Here is a 13,800-nt window from a genome sequence, read left to right as displayed (position 1 = left end):
TGAGGGTCCTGGACAACCCTCAAGGATGCTCCCTAGTGTGGCGCCTTAGTCAGGCAGCTCAGCTGCTTCTGGTCTGGACATCCCCACAGGCTAGTCTCTGAAGAACTTGGTGAGTCATTCTGGAATAATTTGTCTGCAAGACTTAGTGAGGGAAGAGGAGCCATGGCCTCTAGGGATACAGGATAGTCAGTTCCCCGAGGGAGCCTCCTCTAGTTCTTCACACCCTATACCCAAATCCCTGATCTCTGGCAGAAGCAAATGATTTGCCAGGGAGCCTTTTCCCTGAGTTTATGCGCTGCCACACTGGAAGCAAGGACTACCTGGCTTCCAAATCCCGACCCCACATGCGCTATCCCCACATGAGACCCCATTTCTCTGTACCCAGAGTGTGGAAGGGATATTTTACCTACTGCTCACCGACTTCTAGCCTTGACACCTAGAATAAAGAGAAGGGAAGAGGGGCTAAAAGCCGGAGCATTTCCCAGCCAACGGAAATGAAAAGGATGGGAGGCGGAGCCTGGGTTGGAGGGGCAGGGCTCTGGGGCCTCCGGCGCGTGTGGCCTGGAGCCCAGGCGCCAGGCTGAACTGCTGTTCTCAGCTCAGAAGCCCGGGTGCCAGCTGGGCGCGGGCGGGTGGGCACGGGCAGGGCCGTGTGCCAGACACACACAGAATGCCCTTTGAGGAGATGGCAGCTGTCGGGCCAGGCACCCCTCTGGTTGTTGTGGCCTTGTCTGCCCTCTCTTAGCAATACCTTACACACAGCCCTGGGAACATCTATCCAAGAGGTACAGGGGTGAAAACATAGAAGACCCCCCCATTAGTCCTAGAACTAGGACCTGGCTCTGGTGGTTGTCTCCTCTTTCTCGAATATCTCCCCTCATTGTTGAGTTCCTTCTCAGAATCTACCAGGGAGTTGAGGAGACTAAGGTTGCCCCCAAGACCTCAGGAGGGAAAAGTTGGGGGATCTGAGGCCACCCCTGAGTCTCTGAGGAAGTCAGATACCCACCCTTGCTCCTTCTCCATTCACTCAGCCCTCTAACCACTGTACATCTGAAAGACAAAAAAAGCTTGTCCCTGGGACTGGAGAATGTCTCAGTGGTTAAGAGCACCCCCACTGCTCTTGCAAAGAACCCAGGTTTGGTTACAAGCACCCACATGGCTACTGAAAATTTCCATAACTCTAGTTCCAGGGGATCCCGAGCTGTCTTCTGACCTCTGAGGGCAGCAGGCAGGTACATGGTGTGCATACATGAATGCACAAACACTCACACACACACACACACACACACACACACACACACACACACACACACAATAAACCAGATGAGGAGGAAGAGGGGGAAGAGAACGGAGAAGGAGGAAGAAGAGGAGGAGGAGGAAAAAAGGAGGAAAAAGAGAAGGAGGAGGAGGAGAAGGAGGAGAAAGAGGAGGAGAAGGAGGAAGCAGTAGCAGCTGCCACCACAGCAGCCTTGTCCCCAGGTACTTTATACTAGCTGGCTGAAGCTCTCGCCCTCTCGGGAGGGAAGGTTGCTGGCAATCAGCTTTTTGGAACAGGCTCCATTAGAAAAGCCTTAGTCTGAGTTCCTCCTAGTCAAAGCCATTGAGTTTATCTCCCATTTAATGTAGATACGCACTCTCCTACTCACGGTGTGGCAGCCATTAATTACCCTGGATCTGGCCTTACCCTGGAAGAGGTCCCACGGAGCAGTGACAGGCTGTGTGTGGTTGGGCAGAAGAACAGACCACTGGGTCTTATGTCTTTGGTAGCTGATGGAGCTCAGAGCCTCAGTGAACTGAGAGGGAAGGGAAAAGGGTGTGGCAGTTGGAAGACCTTGTGCCCACTGCTTGCAGGTGCATGTTTGGGCATCATACCAAGTGTGAAACAGCTGAAGAAATTAGGGGTGATTAACATGGAGGAAAGGAAGGCTCAGATCCCCGAAGGCCTGCCTGTCTTCCAGCGTTGGGCGGGGTTGGGCAGGGGGGGTCCATTGTGGGACCTTCCCTAAAAGCCTCTCTAGATTTTACTTTCAGAGAGATCCAATGTTAAATCAAACTGCTTCTTGGGAGTCTGAAGCTCCCTGGAGGATAGAGTGGGCCCTGGAGGAGACCTAGGCTCCTTCTCAGCTGGGGGAGGGCAGAGGAATTCTGGTGTAGCGCTAGGCTGATCTAAGATCGCCTTCAGCCAGACTAATCTGCTTCCAAACTAGGGTTGTAGAAGCTCTGGGACCCTCACTGAGGGACGTGATGTGTGGGGGTGGGGGTTCTGGGCTCCAGAACTGGATGGGCGGATCGGATGGGATTGTCTAATAATGAGTCTGGAGGTGGCCTTTGGAAGGATAGGCAAGGTGTGGGGAACCCAGTCTTCTCTCCCAGTTGTGCCGACAGAAAAATGCCGGGGTCCCGGCTCCTCGCCTTTAACGCGGCCGGCAGCGGAGCAGCCGGGAGGGGGAGGGGCGGCGCGAGCAGCGCATGCGCGGCGCGGGGGGGGGGGGAGCGGCCGGACTGTCCGGTGGCGGAAAGCAGCCCGTGGGCAACGGAGAGCGCCGGGACCCCGCGCCGGGGGCTGTGAGCGGCGCGGGCCCACCGAGCCCGAGCTAGCCCGCGCCGCTGCCGCAGGGCCCCGGGGGCGGCGGCCAAGATGACCGTGCCGGTGAGTGCTGACCGCCTGAGACCCCGCGCCCCCCGCCGCAGGCCTGGGCCACCGGGGGGTCGCCGGAGGTTCTTTTCAGGCCGAGGTGGGGGTCAGAGTCGGGGCGCCGCCCCATAGCCGGCTTCCCTGACCCGGCTTTTCCAGCCTCTTCTAGGACAGCAGAGTAGGATGGGGGCCCGTGCTAGCCCCACGGGGAGCTCCCCGGGACGGCTGGGTTGGGCAGGGATGTTTGGGGGCCTTCTGAGAGCCTCTGGGACTGGTGGGCCCGGTGGGGTCCGTGCTTTTCCTCGACCTCCTACCAGAGTGGCCGGGCCTACCGAGAAGAGGGCTCTGTCACTCCTTAGAAACCCATGGCCAGGTCAGCTGGGCCGAGCGAAGGGTGGGAAGGGCTGTGCTGTTCCCCCAGAAAACTCCCTGGGAGGGCTGCCCTATTGTGCTCTCGGGTCCCTACCCGGATGGCCAGGCGTGGGGCGGGGTCTGTTGTGTCCCCGGAGACACCCTTACCCCAGAATGGTTGGCTTGGCTGGCTGATGGGGATAGCGTACCTCCCCCTACCTCTGGTTTGTACACTCACTTTGTGGGAAGTTTTGTTGGCCCATTGAACCCCAGGGCCCTTTGACTAGCAGCTCCTTTCTGTAGGGGCTTCCTCCTTTGCTCAACACCTGGTCTTCTGTCTTCCTAATCCACCAGGCAGACTTGAGCAGCCCTTGGTCCAGTCCTTAACAGTTGGGCCTTGGTTCTCCTCCTGAGATGGCCAGTAATTATTCTACCAGGGGAATGGACTCAGGTACTGGCTCCAACCTACTTTACAGACGGACAGACAGAGGTGTGAGACCACGCCTTCAGCCTTCATCCTGTCTGCCCTGAAGTCATGGCCTGCAGCCACCATTTCTCTGCTGACTCAGGCGTTTTTTCCCAATGACAGGAAGGGGCAATGGGTTTTTGCCTAGCCTGGCCTTATTCTGGAACTGCTCTTCATCCACTTGGGGACCAGGGTTCTCTCCATGATGCAGATAGTCAGGCTTCCTGGCAGGGCAAGTGGCTTCTTAATTAACCACCGTAGGATATGGAGATTCCTGGAGAAGAGAGGGTTCTGTAAATGCAAAGCATTGTTATTACAGAATTAAAGATCTCAGCTCCTGCCCGCCCCCAGAAGCGGTAATGCTGAGTTACAGATGAAAAAATTAGGGCTTCCAGGCTATGCTGATGGGAGCCCCCACCCCCATCTCTTCTGGTTCAAAGCATAATTGTCTCATCTCTAGGAAGAGACAGAGAAAGCCTGCCAAGCCTCTCTTCTGTTCTGCTCCGCTGTTCTGCAAAGCTCAGGATTTTCTCTGGCTTGGGGCATAGGGCACCAGCCAGCTCCACCCCTGTGGACACTGGTCAGGAAAACAAGGCTGACCTGCTGAGTGTGCTGGAGGCCCAGGGTCCCCAAGGCAGTAATGACCATGGAGTACCCCTCTGGACAGGCCTCTGGTCGGGGGGTCGGGAGGTCCAGGATTGCTTTAGTGTCTAGACTAGGTAGAGAGCTCTGTATAGGACAAGCAGTCTTAGATGACACGCAGACCCTTACCTCACAAGATTCAGATAGTCATCCTTAGCTGTGTGCCACAGTGGCACCATCTGTAACTAGAGAGGATAAGGGGTCTGGTGAAACTTGTACAGATAAGAATCTCGGTGGAGAACTGAAGTGAAGGTCTGTCCCACCATGATCCACTTCAAGTCACTTGTAGCCATAACCCTTGGTAATTCTGCACGGTGTGTAGCTAGGCTGTCAGACCATTGCCCTCTCTCCTGAGACCTTGGTTGTGTGTGAGGTGGTGGGGCTGTGGAGAGTTCATTTCTGAAGCAGAAGACAGCTTTCCTTTGCTGGGAGCCCTGGCAGGCTTCTAGAAAGATCTTCCTGCTCGGTCCCTACCCAGGGAGCTCAGAATGGTGACCGGCCATGTGGTACTTAGGGACACGTTTGCGTTTTAAGCACACCCACTCATTTGGGCAGTCTTTTCCTGGATAAAGCTGACGCAGGCACTTTGGCCCACAGAAATGACAAGATGCTAACGGACGGTGATGGGAGATGACAGCAGAGAGAACTTGGGGCGGACAAGGTTGAGTTGATGTAGTTTCCTCGGTATCCAGGCTGGGCCTGAATAGGGTTTTGTTTTGTTTTTTTGAGATAAGATCTCATTGTACAGCCCTGAATAGCCTGGAATTTACTCTGTAGACCAGGCTGGCCTTGCATTCATACAGAAATCCATCTGCCTCTGCCTCCTCCAAGTGTTGGTCTAAAAGGTGTGCACCATCACTCCCAGCTGTGCCTGGGCTCTTAACTCTTGTTATCTGACCCCTGTGGGACATGGGGTCCAGAGGGAGGAAGGCACCATGATAGCCCTTGGCTGCCAGCTTATGCCCCCTCCTCTGCTGGGAGCTGAGAGCAGAGGTACCTGGGCAGTGCTTGGCTACTCATTTCCTGACTTCCTCTGACATCTGCCTTCCTTCTGGGCAGGCCTGGCCAGTGCCATAGGCCTATCAGGCAGTCTCTGTCCTAGCTTGAGGTTTGCACTTGAAAATGACTGGTTGCCATCTCAGACCCATGTTCACAAGTGAGCAGAGGTTGGCTGCCCTGCCACAGTAAGGTGAAGAGCCAGTCCTGTGCAGAGCAGCCCACTGCAGTATGGCCCTGCCTGTTGCCTCTTTTCTGTGAAACTGGGTAGCTCTTCTAGCCTCTACTGTGCCCTTTCTTGGACGATGGGCACTTTCAAGGAACACAGATGCTGCCTGGTGTAAGCATGTCCTATGTGCTGGGCCTGAGGGAGGACCATAGTGGCCATAGTCATGTGACCCATGGAGGTAAGGTAGGGTCAGAACCAGGCCTGGCAACATTCAGAGTGGTAAAATGACCATCATCCTGCATGGCCGCACTAATTTCAGGGCTGCAGCCCAGATTGCTGTTGACAGCTCCCTGCGGCTTTCCACGTAAGACCTACAGTTTTTCTCTTTTGCTGTGTTGGAGAGCAAACCCAGAGTTTCTTTGTTGTCCCTGCAGATAGCCGTCCCAGGTTCACAGAGGCCAGGCAGCTTGCCCATGGCAAAGCAACAGAGTTGGTCTAATTTTGATCAATCTAGCAACAGCCAGTGGAGATCAGTAGGCACTCGATTGAACCTGGATGATCCTGGGGTCCATGCTGTGCTTGGGAGAGTTGGCCAGGGAGCCAGAGGTCTGAACCAGGGCTTACAGCTGGCCCTGTATCCAGCTGCAGCCTCATGGGAAGGGCACAGGAGGTTGGAGAAACAGTTCAGTCCCTCACCTCAATACCCAAAGCCCATGCTATGCCTTCTCCTGTTACTGTACTTTGTCCTTCTTGCCCGTCCCCTTACAGGAACTGGTCTCAAACCTTGTACCCACTTTGTCAGGTAGCTTACCCCTGCTCACCCACACAGCTTTGCCCCTGGACACTTCCTGGCCCCATTTGCCATTGTGTATTTGAAGATGGGGTCGTGTGGTTGCTAGCAGATTCTGTCATAGGACTGCAGGCTTCTATGGGGCAGGACCTATGACCACCTTATGCTCTCTCTCACCTGCTAAGGGTATGCAGTGCAGCTCTTACCTCCTCTCTCTGCCATCATGCCAGGCAGGGGATGCCAGGGCCCCACATAAACCTTAAGATTGCTCAGTTTCTTTCCAGGCGGCTTTATTGAAGGCCAAGTGGGGATTAAAGAAGAGGCTGCCTCAGGATGGGTGAACGTTTTGATATGTCAGGGCTAGGGCTCCAGAAGGAATGGTGCTGGTGTCTACAAAAGCCAGTTAGAGAACCTCAGCATGCCTCAGTTTCCTTGGGGGTGTTACCAGAATGCATGGGGCCCTAGCATTTGGAAGGAAGCCAGCAAGGGATGCGTGCAGCTCTTCATGAGAGGCTGTGTAGTGCTGCTGCTGAGAGACAGTCTGTTTCCAGCCTCTGTCTGTTGGCAGCTGTGGTAACCAAGCACCTTTTGCTGACCCCTGCACAGTCCTCTGTGGTACACCATCTCCCTCTGGTGGCTCGCTCTTTGCGGTTCAGTTTAGTTCCCATTAAGGAAGGCCTTAGTGGTGAGATGACCTGGCCTCTACCCTGCTCTGCACAGCCTGTGGATTCCCATCCTCTTGAAACAGTCCTCACTGCCCAATAGAGTAGCCTCTGACGGGGCTGTTGGCTGGTCCACCACATCTCAGGCCAGCTGGGCGCTCTGCTGCCATGCTGTCTGGAATGGACAGGGTCAAGTGTAGGTAAAGCTACTGAACGGCAGGCTTGTCCTCAAACGTGGTCTGCAGCAAGCAGTATGGAAGGACAGCAGTGAACGGATGGAGGCAGGACCTCTACCCCAGTCTGTAGCTCTCAGTACCACCGCACTAACCTAAGATGCTAAGTACTTTAAGATGCTAATGTTGACCGTGAAAAGGTGAGGCCCCCCCCCCCCCAAACTCCAGGGTACTCCTTGTAGTCAGCTTTGCCCCCTCCTCCCTACTGCCCTGAGATCTTTTCCACCTCCCAGCCTCAGACTCGGCCTCTTCAAAGCTGCTTGCTTTCCTTGTTTTCTGGCCAAACTGCATTATTTATTTATTTATTTATTTATTTATTTCCTTCCTTCCTTTTTTTTTTGTTTTTTTTTTGTTTTGTTTTGTTTTTTTTTTTTTGTGTGTGTGTGTGTGTGTGTGTGTGTGTGTGTGTGTGTGTGGTCATTGTTGGCTTTATCATCATGTGTGTATATGATATGTGTGTGGACACATGCAAGCATAGAGGATGGCCCAAGGATGACTTTGCCAGGCCAGTTCTCTCTTGCTTTCATGTAGCTCCAGAGATGGACCTAAGGCTTTCAGACTTGCTCAGCAAGGGCCCCTGTCCTCTGTGGCCCCACTCCTGTCTTCTCTTAGACTCACTGTTTGCTGAGGCGGCGTCTTCGTCTCTCCCAGAGAGAGAGACAGGACCTCCACAGAGGTGAGGAGGGACTCCCATTCTGGCAGGAGAGATGGTCACAAGTTGTGGCTCTAAAGTTAATCTCTTTTCTAGGGGAGAGATTAGAGATTAAGGGGGCTTTTCTGTAATTTTATTGTTAAACCCTGCCAAATTCCAAGAAGGATTTGAAACAGATTATAATGGAAGACACAATAGTCTGGGATCCTCAAAACCTCCAGAGCCATGTAATAAATGAGGGTAGGTAAACCTAGGAACTGTACCCAGTTTCCTGGGTAGCAGGGAACTTACAAAAAGGGGAACTTAGTGGATTTAGGATCATAATACCTGCTTTGGGGTCTTTCAAAATACTGCCTAATGCCGTGCAGCCTTCTGGGCTTTGTCTCACTTTTGTCTGTTGAGACTTTTATATCGAGGTAGGTTTTTTCCACGTTGTGAAACATGCAGGTACTAAATGTACAATAAGTAGGTTTGGGCAAATGAAGAGCTCCATCAAGATAAGGGATGTCGGGGGCTGGAGAGATAGCTCAGTGGTTAAGAGCACCGACTGCTCTTCCACAGGTCCTGAGTTCAATTCCCAGCAACCACATGGTGGCTCACAATCACGTGTAATAGCATCTGATGCTCTCTTCTGGTGTGTCTGACATACCAGTGTACTCATATAGATACAACAAATAAAATCTAAAAAAAAAGATAAGGGCTGTCACCATCTCTCAGAAGGTTCTCAGAGGCCCCCATGAGCAGCTCCCACTCTGGTTTTTATCACTGACTTAGATGTGCCTCTTCATTCTGTGTTAGTTTGGCTTCTTTCACTCAGCAAATAGTTTAGAAATTGCCATCTACATGGGTGAATTACTACTGGCTTGTGCCTTTTTGTTTGCTGAATAATATTCTACTTATAAATATAACCACAGTGCATTTAACCTGTCCTCTGGTTGATGGATAGCGGTCTCTTTTGTAATGTGTATTTTAAAGTATCGGAACACTGATATACTGTTGGTATTAGAAAGTCTGATATCTAATCATACAACCTTGGGTCATGACTCAAACACTGACTTGCCCTCAAACACTGTATCTACCAAAATGGTCTGCTCGGGCTGTGTTGAGACCACAGTCTTCCCGTGCACAGCCCTCCATCCGGCCGAAGGGTTTGCATTCTCTCTCACACAGTCATTGCGGGTTAACGTTAGGCTTTTGTGTCACCTGTGATTTTCTCAGGGCCTCATTCTGTCCCAAGAGTTTCTGGCTGGAGGACTGCAGGGGAACACATCAGAGATCAATTCTGAACATAAGAATTCTGACTGGTCCTTTCCACCCTCCCCAGCCACTCCCACCTGGTGCTCCAGCTCAGTGGTGCTCCCACTCACAAGCCACGGTGAGAGCCCAAGTCCAGGATACACCTTACCCTCCAAGAAGCCAGAAGCCCTACCTGGTACCAGCACTTCAGCCCTTAGTCTGCTCTTCCACTCCTAGGCAGCTCACTTGTCTGTGCTTTTTACACCAGCTTTCACTGTTATTGATTGATTGCTTGATTGATTGATTGGCATCGAGAGCCTTAGCAAAAGACGCACACCTTTACTCACATGCCTTCTCCTTCAGGAAGCTGCATACGCCTTGCATGAAACAACCCCCCACCCCTGCCACCTTCTTTGCCCTCCTTGAGTTCTTGTCACCGTAGACAGGTGTGATTGCAGCTCATGCCCACCTCCCACAGCCCAAGCGTGAGTTCTCAGAGGGGACTTCTTCCATGGCAGTGTCCTAGTACAACACAACTTGACATGCATTTGATGCTCAGATCATGCGTGCAAATGAGAGAGGTGGATTGCATAACTGGTCACCCCCAGTTTGGTGTGAGGGAGGTCCCCACCCACCTCCAGCATTATCTGTGGGTCTGGGGCAGCTGTGCTCCAAGGAAGAATTGCACCCAGGTCCTCAAGTAATGTTTGAGGGAACGTGGGGAAACTTCGAGCATCTGAAGCGGGAGGAAGGAGAGCAGGGAAGCCTGGGAAATGGTTTAGAGGTATACTTGTGTTTGTGGGGGTGGTGCAAGAGAGGGTGGGTCCTGCCTCCTAGTGGGTGGAACTTGATGTATGGTGGTATGGGATGTGGGTGTGCTGCTGCCATGGAGACACACCAGAGTCCTGTATGCGTCCATATCAGTCCCTGAGTGTGGGCACAGATGCTGGTAACGGTTGTCCTTGCCAATGTGCATGACCACCTGAAGGGCAGTGACCAGTTGAGCGTGCCACAGACAGCTGGGGTCATTGTGTAGGCTTAGTCTAGAGAAGCAAACTGGACCTGCGCTGTAGGCTCACGTGGGATCCCCCCCCCCTCTGTCTCTCTCTCTCTGTCTCTCTCTCTCTCTCCCCCCCCTCCACACACACACACACACACACACACACACACACACACACACACACACACATATATTTTTTTAACAAGAGAGGAGCTGCTTTTACATAGTCTGTAGTTCCTGGTTGCTGCCTGTGACCCTATTGGCCCTGCAGCTCACTGTCTCCAGCCCTGTCTGTTCTCTGCCCATCTGGGTATCTGTGGGTGTGGGCACGGTGCTCAGTGGAAGTGCTGAGGGCGTGTAGCAGATGGCATGTGAAGTCACCCCTCTGTCTGAACTGCTGGTTGCTATGGGAGAGGGAGAGCAGATGGCCCAGCTCAGGAGGTCTCTTGACCACACCCTGTCCCTGCCCACCCAGCCTAGCTGATGGAAGCAGGGCAGCCACTGGCAGCTGAGTTTCCCCCAGGGCTAGGGACCTGTCCATGTTCTTCTCTTCCTTGACGGGTTTCTTCTGCTACTCAGACTCCTCCCTAATGCTGAGGGGATAAGATGAGCCAGATCCCAGAAGTGGCTTCAAAGGCAGGCAGACTAGGCCCCAGCCTCTGGTCCACACATGAAGCAGTGGTACTCAGGTCTTGCCTGTTCTTGTCTGTCAGCCCGCAGTGGGGCCTCTGCTGGAGGGAAGTCCTGTCTGAAATAAGCACATCCTTGACGATGCCACTGCTGCAGAAAAATGTGAAAGAAGGCCCTACCTATCCCCTGTTTTATCCCAGGACCATACCTCAAGGGAAAAAGAGGAACTGAGAGGGGGTGCTAGGCTTCCTAGGAGGCCTGTCAGTTTGTACCCTTCTCACCCCTGGGCTCTGTCCTTCCATAGCAGGTAGCATTGCCTCTGATCCTACCTCTGTATCCATCCAGGTCCATAGGGACTTGCCAAAAGGATGACATGGGGACCCGGCCAGGAAGAGTCTGGCTCCAGGCTGTAGGTTCTGCCCACCTTTCTACAGTCACCAGTGTAATGAAGAGTGAGTGCCCTCATTGCTCATCCCAGCCTTCGAGCTCAGGCAAGCTCTTTATGGCTAAGAGCTCCTGAGAGTCTGTGCTCTGTGTGTGGGGGGGGTGCTGGGATGTCACCTGGGGTGCTTTACAGACATGCTTGGATTGCTGAATGGGCAGGTGCAGATGTAAGCTCTCCTACCACTTCCTGTGTGAGCTGGCACTGCCCTCTGAGCCTCTGAGAGATGGTATTTCCCTCTCTGGTACCCAGAGCGGTGAGGATTGACTGTGATAGGCTGTGTCCTAGGTCCCTGTAGGCTTGCCCAGGTCTTGAGCTTGACCCTGTAAGTAGTCCTCTCAGAAGGAAGGAACAGCCCCTGTGGCCCTTTAGGGACAACATGTCTTCCTGTCCCTAGGGCTTGCAACGCTTACCTCCGGTCTCAGGAAATCCTTTCCCATTGCCACTCCCAGAGCTAGCCATCGTCCAGCCCAAGCTTCAGGAGGGGAGAAGCTGTGCGCCTTATCTTGTGCTGGTCAGTTTAGGCCTCCTCTGTTCACTCTTCTTAGTCATAAACCGAAGTTCTTCTGTATAATTTGTTCTTTGGAAGTGGTTCTCTGTGTAGCTATGTGGTCTTCTTGGAGGGGCTGCTTTGTCCAGCCATTCCCCTAGAGTTGGACATTTCCACTATACCCTTACCCTTCTGCTGTGGTAAATGCTACAGTGGACACTGCAGGGCATTAAGCAGTGATGGCCCTTCTGGGAGGCTCAGAAGGCCAGAAAGCTCCAACCCTCTTTCCTCAATGGGGGTCCAGGACAAACAGTAATAGGTAGGAAAGTGGCTTACTATGTTTACTGTGCAAACGCCCCTTCCAGAGGACGGGGATATCCTTCTGCAGCCTGTAAGCTCATCTTTAACCTGGTAAAGAGACTCCAGGCCACTCCTGGGATGATTGTCATCTGTCCTGGAGGGTGGGAATTGTTGTCTAGCCAGGCATGTGCAGTCTTTCTTCAGCACCATCCTCTTTAAGCTCCTCCTCTGCATATACAACCATGTATACTGGACTCTGTCTGTGTATGTTACACCTGTATGTATGTAGCTGTACTTAGGTGAGCTTGTCCCAGTGTGTGCTTATGCCTGCATATGCTGCCTCTGTGTGTGCCTGTATGTGCTATGTGTGACTTGACCTTCCAATATTTTTGAAGCTCGGCCAGCTCTCAAGCCAGCTCTTCCCACAAGAGTAACCACTTAGGTTCCACCCTACTTTACACACTCCTTATCGATGAAGCGCAACTTCAGAGGAATGCTGGCTCCAGTGCTGGATGCAGGCTTCTTGTTGTTGTTTTATTTTTGTTGGGGTGATGGGAGATTTTTCTTGGGTCTCAGACACCTGTCCATCTGGAGTCAGTTTGAGTGTGGCAGAGGTCTTTAGCTTTCCACTGCAGAGAAGTCAGTGTGGGTTAAGGTGTCTCCACCATCCTCCTCTGGGAGTCAGCTCTGTCAGTCCTGGGTACATATTATGTGGAATGAGACAAGGACCCCTGGACTGTGTGTCAGTCTCATCACTGTAAAGAGGCCAGCAGTAGATTGTGTGTAACCCTGCTGTGGGCATGAGACAAGACAGAGGAGTCCCTAGGCATCACGGAGGTCGGATCAGTGTGGGGGAGGGAGGACCGTATCACTGAGCATGTATGTCCAGGCCAGCACAGACCACTGTGTGTGTGTGTGTGTGTGTGTGTGTGTGTGTAGCCCTGTCAGCCCTTTGTCATAACCACTCTGATGGGTGCTTCCTCCCCAATAGCTTGGGAAGGAGTACTCCCCTAGCACAGTGGGGTGTCAATCCTGGGGTCTTGTTTCCAAAGCGGAAATGCCATTCCAAGATTCACAGGCTTGGGGGGAGTTAAGTGGAAAAGGAGCAAATTTTTGAAATGCCTGAGCCCAGTTCCCTTCCCCCACCTCCACACTCACCCCTAGCCCACTTCTGAGAGAGGATCTCCCTTTCCCAAGATCCTAGCGAGTCACTGCATCTCTGTGGTGCCTTCCCTTGGCCAGGGGTGGAATAGAGGCTATCCCCTTTTAACCCAGCCTTTTTTGTTCCTATCCATCCTGCAGAGACTTCCTGGGTATCTGGGCCCTGCTCCTCCCCTCCAAATTAGAGACTAGGTGACATGTTATGGACCCTTCAACCCCAACACAGTGGGACAAATGCTTAGGCATGTTCCCATTGGCTTAGGGCCATTGAATAGCTGAAGGGGGGGGGGGGAGGTGTAGGAGAGAGAGACAGGGAGTAGTGTGTGGTGACCAGCAGGAATGTTCCAGGACACTGGGTCATTTCTCCTTGCTCCCCATCCCCCTCCTGTCTTCTCATACTGTGATCTCTGGCCAGTGGTTCTTAAGCCAGAAGCTCCAAGGAAATGCAGGTGTCTAGCTTTTCAGCAGGGTTAAGACCCAGGAATCTGGTTTAACCAGGTGTTCACAGGACTTGAGCGCTTTCTGGTCTGCTGTAGCCCAGCTCCTGATGAAGGAGCTCTGGGTAAAAGCCTGCCTGGTGCCTGTCAAGTGGAGGTTGGCCTTGAGCATGTGTGTGATGGCCACTAGTCATCAGAACTCTGCTGAAATGCAGTGTGGTCTGGCTCACTGCTTCCTCACAGCAGCAGCTGCCGGTAGTGTGCACTGAGGGTCTAGGGACTGCCGACCGACTGGTCAGGGTCCTGTGTGCTCTGAAATAAGTTTCCTTCCTATTTTTCCAGCAGTTTGTGCTTAGAGACTCTGGCACCCACATTTTGCTGCTTGGGGATAACCTTACTGAACTGCAACCTAGCAAGGAGCAAGCACCAAGGTGCTGAGGCTCTGTCCACTGCTTCCCCAGGTGCTCTTCTCCCAGTCCTAGTGCACATTTGGACGTTGCTGAAACAG

General features: G+C 52.9%; 1 protein-coding gene across 1 annotated transcript in view; it reads left to right on the top strand.

Annotated features, from left to right (window-relative positions):
• The first annotated feature begins 2,477 nt into the window (after positions 1-2,477).
• The window catches only part of Bcar1 (BCAR1 scaffold protein, Cas family member), a 33,209-nt gene continuing 21,886 nt past the window's right edge, over positions 2,478-13,800 (top strand). The window contains exon 1 of the mRNA XM_034522404.2: positions 2,478-2,650. Coding sequence (XP_034378295.1) covers positions 2,639-2,650 — 12 coding nt within the window. The 5' untranslated portion in view covers positions 2,478-2,638. The remainder of the gene's footprint in view (positions 2,651-13,800) is intronic.

The sequence above is a fragment of the Arvicanthis niloticus genome, chromosome 18, assembly GCF_011762505.2.
Source record: "Arvicanthis niloticus isolate mArvNil1 chromosome 18, mArvNil1.pat.X, whole genome shotgun sequence".
In the NCBI taxonomy this organism is placed as follows: Eukaryota; Metazoa; Chordata; class Mammalia; order Rodentia; family Muridae; genus Arvicanthis; species Arvicanthis niloticus.
The sequence above is the reverse complement of the archived record's forward strand: the minus strand, read 5'-3'. Positions and strand labels throughout refer to the sequence as shown.